The sequence below is a fragment of the Quercus suber genome, unplaced genomic scaffold (assembly GCF_002906115.3).
Source record: "Quercus suber isolate HL8 unplaced genomic scaffold, Cork oak 2.0 scaffold_89, whole genome shotgun sequence".
NCBI classification, from domain to species: Eukaryota; Viridiplantae; Streptophyta; class Magnoliopsida; order Fagales; family Fagaceae; genus Quercus; species Quercus suber.
Window position 1 is genome coordinate 351,059 of NW_027069554.1, and position 10,094 is coordinate 361,152.

Genomic DNA, 10,094 nt, shown 5'->3' on the forward strand with positions numbered 1-10,094 from the left:
TTTTTTTTTTTTTTTTTTTTTTTTTTTTTTTTTTTTTTTTTTTAGGGATTGCAATGTACTTTTCTTTTCAGTTAATGAAATTATTCTTCTATTTTCTATTTTCATCGCACTTATTATGAGATTTACTATTGTAGTACAGGCAGATTTAACAACAATATCAGACCAGTGATGTAAATGTCTTATTCAAATACTAGAAGGACTAGGTCATACAAGAGTTATTAACAAACAAAAAATGCGATGAATGATGTGAAGATATTACAGATTTTCTTGGATTCTTGGATTATTTCAATATTTAAAACTATAAGACGGAGGTATTTAAACATGATTCATTAAATTTGAACTTTGATAATGACTATAAAACAGTGTTAACTAACCCGTATCATTTGATTCGAGGACTTCAGGTACGATTGGACATAAGTTTAAACAGTTAGGAAACTTGTGGATGAGTGTTAACTAACCCGAATCATCCGGTCCGAGGACTTCAGGCATGATTGGATTTAATTTTAAACACATAGGAAACTTGTAAACGAGTGTTAACTAACCCAAATCATTTAGTCCGAGGACTTCAGGCATGATTGGATTTAAGTTTAAACACTTAGGAAACTTGTAAACGAGTGTTAACTAACCCGAATCATCTGGTTCGAGAACTTCAGGCATGATTGGATTTAAGTTTAAACACTCAGGAGAGGTCTAAAAATTTTACATAATAAATTGGCACAATGATTAAAGTAAAGACTTGATTAATAATAATACATTTTAAGGTTGTTTACATTCTAAGGACGTGGTATTACATGACTATCCAAATCTTCCAAAAAATATGCCCCAATGCCAGCCCCTAAAGTAATACGATATCACCCCTCCCAGTTGGGCCCTAACTTTCCCCAAGCTGGGTTCTTTGCAGTGCTCACAACTTTCCTGAGTACCAAATTGCCAGGTTCTAGAGGCCTTAGCTTTACGTTGGCATCATAGCCCTGCCTAAGCTTTTGTTGGTAATGTACTAATCGAACCATTGCAATTTCTCTCCGTTCTTCAGTCAGATCCAAACTCTTTTCTAGCTGCTCATTGTTGCTGGTCAGACTGAACGAACTAGTCTTTATAGTTGGGACCCCAATCTCCAGAGGTATGACAGCCTCAGCTCCGTAGGTCATTGAAAAGGGGGTTTCCCCAATAGACCAACGAGGTGTAGTTCTGTATGCCCACAGTACGTGTGGCAGTTCTTCCACCCATTTGCCCTTTACATCGTCTAGTCTCTTTTTCAATCCATTAACTATGACCTTGTTAACTGTTTCTGCTTGCCCATTCCTCTGGGTATAGGTAGGGGTAGAGTATCTGTTTGTGATTCCCAGTTCACTACAATAACTCCTGAACACTTTACTATCGAACTGTAAGCCATTGTCTGAAATGAGAGTATAAGGAGTCCTAAACCGAGTGACAATATTCTTCCACACAAATTTCTGTACATCTACGTCTCTGATGTTAGCCAGAGGTTCAACTTCAACTTATTTGGTAAAATAGTCTGTGCCGACCAGAAGATACTTCCTGTTTCCTGTGGTTTTGGGGAATGGGCCCACGATATCTAAACCCCATTGAGCGAAGGGCCACGGGCTGGATAGCGGATTAAGGGTTCCCCCTGACTGATGAATGTTTGGGGCAAACCGTTGACATTGGTTGCACTTCTTGACATATTCATGAGCTTCTTTTTGCATATTCGGGCACTAGTAGTCTTGGGTAATGGCTCGATGAGCCAAGGACCTACCTCTAGTGTGGCTCTCACAGATTCCTTCATGTAGCTCTTCCAGTAATAACTCAGCTGCTTCAGGATGCATGCATAATAAGTACAGTCCTGAATAGGAACGTTTATATAATTTTCGGTATTCGGATAGCCAAAATTTGGTCGCTTTCCTCTGAATTTTGTCAACTTCGCCCCTCTCCTCAGGAAAAATATCCTCTTCCAAGAATTTAATTATAAGATCCATCCAGCTAAGTTCGGCCCTGATTTGATGAACTTGGGCTACCTCTCTTTGTGACTCTACAGGGCCATGCAGGTCCTCCACGAGGATAACTCTCGGCAAGCCCTGCGCCGAAGAGGTAGCGAGCGTGGCTAAAGAGTCAACATGCGTATTACCATTTCTGGGGATATGCAGCAAGTTAAAAAATTCGAACTCTGATTGCAGGTGCTTAACTCGGCTCAGGTATCCTTGCATTCTCTCATCCTTCACTTCAAACTCACCTTGTACTTGGCCAACAACTAATCTCGAGTCCGAGAACACCTCCACTGACTTTCCTCCCATTCTTCGAACCATAGCCATTCCCATTAGTAGAGCTTCATACTCCGTCTCATTGTTTGTTGCCTAGAAATCCAATCTTAGTAACTTTTCAATGATGATTTTTTTGAAGGATATCAGCACTAGCCCCACTTCAGAACCCTTTTGGTTTGCTGCACTATCCACATACACTTCCCAATGTGAAGGGCTTTGTTGAGAAATCATGCCAACCGATTTTTCATCCATGTTCGAGGTTGGCGTTATTTCTTCTACCCTGGGCTCCGTGAACTCGGCCACCAAATCTGCAAGGACCTGGCCCTTGACCAATGTGCGAGGCATGTACCTGATATCAAAAGCCCCCAAGATCGTGCCCCACTTAGCAATCCTCCCAGTATAATCAGCACTTCAGAGTATGGACTTGAGCGGGAGCTGGGTGAGAACAATGACCATATGAGCTTGGAAATAATGAGGGAGTTTCCGCGTACCAAGCACCACTACCAGGATAGCCTTCTCCAGTGGCAAGTAACGAATCTCAGCCTCATGCAACGACTTACTTACATAGTAGACCGGCCTTTGCACACCGCGATCTACTCGTATTAACACCAAGCTCACAGCACAAGAAGCCATAACAATATAGGCAAATAGGACTTCGTTTAGTTCAGGACTGGACATGATGGGTGGTCAAGCGAGATAGTTCTTAAGTTGCTGAAAAGCCACAGCACATTCTTCAATCCACTCAAATCCATTCCACTTGTCAATCAACGAGAAGAAAGGTCTACACCTATCTGCTGATCGAGAAATGAATCTATTTAGGGCAGCAATCATTCCGGTCAACTTTTGAACCTCTTTAGGATTTCAAGGAGCCTGTAGATTGTGGATAGCCTTTATCTAATCGGGGTTAACTTCTATTCCCCTGTGAGTTACCATGTACCCCAAGAACTTGCCTGACCCCACACCAAATGAGCATTTTGAGGCATTTAGACTTAGCTTGTGTCTTCCTAGAATTTCAAAAATGTTTTCAAGATCCTTTACATGTTTCGAAATGATCTTGCTTTTCACCACCATGTCGTCTATATAGACTTCAATACTTTTGCCCAACTGCGGCTCAAACATCCTCGTCATCATCCTTTGGTAAGTAGATCCTGTGTTTTTCAACCCAAAGGGCATCACCTTGTAATGGTAGTTACCAATAGGGGTGACAAATGCAGTCTTCTCTTGATCGCCCAGGGCTAGCGGTATTTGATGGTAACCTTAGAAGGCATCTAGGAAACTCATCCGAGGGTGGCCGACCGTAGCATCTACCAACTGATCAATTTTTGGCATAGGGAATAGGTCCTTAGGACAGGCCTTATTTAAGTCAGTGAAGTCTACACACACTCGCCATTTCCTATTCTTCTTCTTCACTACCATAGTGTTTGCTAGCCATTCAGGATATATATAAAAAAAAAAAAAAAAAAAAAAAAAAAAAAAAAAAAAAAACCTCTTTATTAGCTCCAGCTTGTTTGAGCTTTGTTACTTCTTCTCTTACTGCATCAGCTTGCTCCTTAGATGGACGCCGAGGAGGTTACTTCTTAGGTGTGATCAATGGGTTGACCTTCAGATGGTGGCAAATGAATTATGGATCCACCCCTAAGGCCTCGTAGGCGTTCCAGGCAAATACATCAAGGTTTCTTTTAAGGAAAAGTACTAGCTCCTCCCTCTCTGGTAGAGGGGTCTGAGATCCAACTTAAAAGAACCTTTCGGGATTGTCTCCAATTAGAACTTTTATTAAATCCTCACATCTAACACCTTCATCTAGATCTTCGCTGGGCAATACCCGACTTTTTAACTGCTATAAATCTCCCCCGACCCTGGCCGAGGACTCAATTTCGGGCTTGTGCTGGATGGCAACCACCAAGCATTGTCTGGCCGAGGATTGATCTCCCTAGATTTTACAAACTTGCCCTTCAGATGGATATTTAACTTTCTGATGCAAAGTAGAGGAAACAACCCCTAGCGTATGTAGCCAAGGTCTGGCTAGTCCACCATTACCCTTTTCACATCATATCCTCTAATTTTGAGGGTGACTATTAGAGCGTCATCATGGGGTTGGATGGTTCCAATCTTGTCTTCGTCCGAGAAGCCTAAAATCGGTCGAATATCTGTTCTAGCTCTCTTCGGATCTTGGCCAAAGTCCCCTGCCGGTAACTGGGCTACCAACATAACCTTGGACAGCCAGGATCTTGTTCTCCCTGGCGCAGCGAAGATGACGTTGATAATTCCCAATGGAGGCTTTGAAGAATCATTCCTCTGGGGCTCAGAATTCATCTGACTTCCTCGACCACTAGAGTGATGCAAGAGGTGTCTCAATTTACCTTCGCAGACCAGCTGGTCCAAATGATCCCACAAACTCCTGCAATCTTCTGTGGTATGCCCATGATCTTGGTGGTATTGGCAATAGAGATTATGGTTATGCCTTTTAGGGTTCTCGACCATCTTGTTTGGCCACTTGAAAAATGGTTCATTCTTAATTTTTTCCAAAACCTGGTGCACTAGCTCTTTGAATACAGTGTTAACTACTTGAAGGTTTGTTGATCCCGACTGCCCAGCGAAATCTCTCCGTGGTTTGTTGTTATTGTAACGGTCCGACCTGAAATCCCTCCTCTCCTGGGAGATAACCTTATCCTTTCCTTTCCCTTGCTGTTGATCTTCTTCTACTCTTTTATATTTTTCGATACGGTCCATGAGTTGACGCATGTTAGTTACTGGTTTGCCAGTTAAGGACTTCCTCAAACCATGGTCAGTGGGGAGGCTGAGCTTAAACGTACTAAGGGTCATGCCATCAAAATTGCCCTTCATATTAATAAACATCTCCCAGTACCTATCTAAATACGTTTTCAATGTCTTACCCTCTTGCATGCTCAAGGATAAAAGTGAAGACAGGGGCCTGACCACTCATCTACATGTGACAAAACGGGAACTAAATGCTTGAGTAAGCTCTCTGAAGGAGTCAATGGAGTCTGCTTCTAGACTGTCAAACCATCTCATTGCAACTGGTCCAAGACTGGAGGGGAAAACTTTGCACATCAGAGCCTCATCTCTGGAATAAATAGCCATCCTCTGATTAAAGTGACTCACATATTCCACAGGGCCCGTTTTACCATTATAAATGGTGAAGGTTGGTTGGTTAAAACGCCGAGGAAGTCTTGCTCCTTCGATCCTATGCGTGAAGGGTGACCTAGAGATTTGATTCAAGGCTTTGCTCATAGCATCGTTCCCTACACCTCCATGTGATGGGGTTCGAGGTTGCCTCTTGCGACAGTGCTCCTCTTCATAGGAAAAGGATTCACTGATTGGTGTCCGAGATCTCTGCTTGTAAGTGACATCTTGCTCGTCACCCAAATCCTCATCAAAATGAGAAGAAATTCGTTTCCTCTTTGCATGGCGTAACTCCCTCTTTAGCCTCTCAATTTCCAGTTGCATGTTGTTATTCTTCTCTGCATAAGACACGTGACTTCCTCCATGGGGTTGACTTCACTCAGGGTGCGTAATATGCACGCTGCCTTCACGATCTTGTCTCTACTCCAAATTGAGAAAAGGGTCTATATGTTGGGATACCCTAGATTCTGCTGGTTGTTGCCTTGGTTTAGCCATTATCAACTGTTGCTTCTACTTTTGCTCAAGCTCTTCCCACAGATGGCGCAAATTGTAGAGTATATTTTTGTGGCCCAAGCCCAAAAAGTTTGGATTATGAACCCAATGAACTCAGAACAATGAATTTGTAGAGAATGGGTGAAAGAGCTAGGCTGATTATGGACTAAACAATAATTAACTACGGTGCCAAGAAGGAACTGATAAATAACACACTTCAAATTCTTTCAATTTGATGTCCGAAGAGGAATATTATTGAATGAAAAATTAATACAAATCTCCAAAAACCTCCCCCTTCTTCTCTAGAAGCTTTTTCTTTATATAGCATCCTCCCCCCCTCATCTTCATCGTCCACTTGTGCTTCATCTAAGTGTCCACTTGAGTATGTATCACATCAGATTTCTTCCTTAGCTTTTTATGAGTGGTGGTAGCTAGATTGACACTGTTCAGGGGTCTTCTCCACATTAATGCGGTCAGAAAAGCAGATGCAGTGCATTCAATGTGGTGGTGGCAGCTTTTCCTTTTAGATATTTCTCCATTCTTCTTATCTCCAGACATGTCCAAAGCTTATCCAGATTGCTGAAATCATTAGTAAGATCATTCGAACCCCTCAGATATTTTCTTGACCAAGAATCTTTATATCTGAGGAGAATGATCTCTTCGAAACACTGGTGCTCTCTTTGAACGGATCTTCTTCACTCCCAGGTATTTTTCTTTCATGCAGAATACTCCTCAACAATTTTCGCCTCTTCAGACATACAGTAACCTTCGCATAGGGTTTTGGGCTCAATACATAAGCTTGAGTTCCTGCCCCCTACAATTGTAATTGATTAAATAATAGTGAATTGATTTAGATTTTGTCCGGTGATTTTTCCTTGAAGGAAAAAGGATTTTCCACATAAATATTTGTGTTATTATGTGTGATTGCTATTTTTTATTGATAATTTTGGTGATAATATTATTTGGAACCTAATAAGGACATATCAGAAACTTTTACCCTCTTGAAATTCAATTTGGGGAGGGAAAAGGTGAAGGAAAGGGGATATAGGGTCCATGGGGAGAAATTATACTATGTTACTCATTCATTATTCCACTAAAAGACTTTAACCTATTTAAAATTGCTGAGTTAGTTTATGATAATAAAAAAAATATAGAAACTAACTACTAAGTTAGCAATTTTAACTCTTGATAATAACTCTTGACTCAAAAACTGAGCGTATAATTAAAAAATATTTCTTTAACTATTGATTTTATAATTAATTTTATATTCAAGTTTTGGTAACAAAAATTTAACTAGGATAAAATAAATTTTAAAGTAAAGAACAATAGAACCTAATCGATAAGAAGCACACTTATATAGGCTTATAGCTTTACAAAAAAAAAAACCTAAAGGAAAGTAAAAAACTAATTAATAGATGTGATTTTTCTCAACCAAAAAAAAAAGGGTGATAAAAGAATAATGCTAAGGACACATAAAATAGCATAACTTGTTACATGAACCCATCATCACACATTTACCATTCACAACTCACAACATAAGTGAGTTGTAGCACAAATTGTACTATTTTATGTGTCCGTAGAGTTACTCACGATAAAATGGTACAAACAACCATCCAAGAACCAAGCACGTGGTGAGTGACCAATTTAATGACATTGAGTTGATAAGAGATGATGTGGTAGAAGGTGGATTACAGTAAATTGTCTGTGTACATAGCGTAAAAACTGGTCAGTTTGGAGATTAAAAGGGAAAAAAAATGAAAAACTAAATAAATGGATGATATTAAAGGACCGGATAGAATAAAATTCTTTGGCTTTCATTCAACACTTTAGCAGAGAATAAAAAATAAACGGAGAAAGGTTTTCATTGAAGATTTTGAATAACAACAGTGTGACAAGCCAGCCATGATATTTTCATTTTGAACAAAATTATTCATAAATATATCCTTACTTTCCAATGATTTTATATAACATAAAGCCCAAAGATTTTATATTCAACAACAACAAAAACAATTATAATAATTATAATAATCTATTCTCACTTTCCAAATACTTTTATCTAATTCCCCAAAAGAAATTATTCAAAAAAAAAAAAAAAACAGAAAGGGGTATTTGTGTAAATATGAGGATAACAAATAATGGATATTATAGATTATGACCAAAATAGATATTATATTACCAAGACAGATACTGTATTTTATTATCATTCAACTATCTATCCTACTACTTTCTCAAAATAAAAAATAATAATAATAAAAATTAAAAATAAAAAAAATAATAAAAAAAAAAAAAAAAACTACCTAACCTACTACCGTGACTTTAAAAAGAAACTTAAAATAACCAAAATTCCCTCAGTACCAAATCTAATTTACAACTTCACACATTTAAAGAGAGAGGGAAAGAAAGCAAAAGAAATTTGAACTGAAAGGAAACCTGTTTGTAGAGAGAAGAGCAAGGGGTGAGGTATTGATGGACGAGGGTAGAAATGGAAATGTGAGGGACTTGGAGTAGTTGGAGGAGTAGTCGGAGTAGTCGGAGTCGGAGTCGGAGTCGGGTTGTGGCTGAGCTGCAGTGGCGGAGTTGGAGTAGAAACGGCTTAGAAAGAATTCAGTGAGTTAGCGGAGTGGCGGCGTAGCTGTTAGTGCGGTGGCTTTGATGGCGCTGCAGCGGTTTAGTCCGATCATGGCGCGAAAGTGAGAGAGAGAAAGTTGGTTCCGGAAATAACGAAAAAGTACTAACGGCTTTTGAGAGAGGTGTGTAAATGACCTTACTATTTTGAGATTCTTACATAAAATGCCATCGTTTCTTTGCTCTTGCGCGCCTTTTCTTGTTGGAACAAAATTTAAAAATGGGAAAAGATTAGGAATAAAAATATATTGGAGCGTTTTATCTAAAATATATATATATATTGATTGGAGCGCCGCTTTCTTTTTTTTCTTTTTTCTTTTTTTGAGTGAATAATATTCATTATTTATGAACTATAAAAAAATTAAAAATAGAAGACTTTTTTTTTTATTTTATGTTTTATTATTATCTTATATTAGCGTAAATCATATTTCAATCTTGTAGTTTATTTATGATTTAAAATTAAATCACATACTTTTCTAAATTTTAAATCAAAATCTATAATTTAAAAAACGTTTTAATTCAAATTATAAACCCATTTTAATATGAGAAATGTTAACCAATGCCTTAGAAGTATTGATTTAGGAGCTATTTTTAGAAAAAATTTATTCGGAGAATGATAAAATACTAATAAATATTGTTGACAGCTTTTAAATTTCTCATGCATGAAAATGGTGTCAAAACTTTTCTATTATAGTTTACTAACAATTACCCTAAGGACATCCGTTAACATGACTCTTTTAATATAGAGAATGCTTAAACACAAAATTGCGTGTGTTTTCATACACATATCCTTACCCTGTTTGTTTCAGATTCAAAGCTTCCATTTGCTTGGTACGAAAATAGCATGTGCTTATTATATATGAACATTATTTCACTTTAAACCACAGAATATCTTCTATAAAAATAAAATAAAAAAATCACACAATATCGTTTTGTCAATATATTTTCCAATACCAACTTACACAAGAAAGAAAGCATGAAAAAAAGAGAAACATAAATCTCATGTCATACAATTAACCCAAATGCCTCAACTTAGGAATCCAAGAGATTTGTTCACCAATAAGACAAGAAACAATCAAACCCAAGTCTCATATGCCCTGCTTGAGCATTGATCAAACCCTCATTGGAAGACCAAAAGGCCTAATAAAATCTGGTAGAAATTCCTCCTTTATGTCCTTCGCCACTAACTGAGAAGCTCCACTGGCTTTAGCATTCGCTTCCAACCCTACCAATTCCCCAACACCCTATAAGTTTAGCATTTCAGATAAGCGTACAATTAATACGAATGCAACGGGTCAAGTGGGAATGAAGGATAACATCTAAAAGACTAAAACTAATTGTACAGGAAGACTAAATAAGTAAAGGAACTTTGAGAAAGTAGACTTTTTTGTTGTATACATAGGTATATACATAAATATGTTGTAATAATGATATTTGAATTTGGAAAATAATGTTTGATAAAGTGAAAATTCAAGTTCTAAAATTTTCTAAGTGAAATTTGGAATTCAATATTTGTGATCGTTCGAAGCCTTTGCTTGATCAATCGAAGTGATTACGAAATTGAACTATCTAGCT

General features: G+C 38.0%; 1 protein-coding gene across 1 annotated transcript; it reads right to left on the minus strand.

Annotated features, from left to right (window-relative positions):
- Nucleotides 1-4,280: 4,280 nt before the first annotated feature.
- LOC136067870 (uncharacterized) lies at nt 4,281-5,102 on the minus strand. Its single transcript, XM_065774237.1, has one exon. The coding sequence runs from the start codon at nt 5,100-5,102 to the stop codon at nt 4,281-4,283; it is 822 nt and encodes a 273-aa protein (XP_065630309.1).
- Between the last annotated feature and the right edge of the window lie 4,992 nt (nt 5,103-10,094).

What these genes read in the sequence shown, in the direction of transcription:
- LOC136067870 (XM_065774237.1), bottom strand. Translation starts at nt 5,102, where the DNA reads ATGAAGGGCAATTTTGATGGCATGACCCTTAGTACGTTTAAGCTCAGC.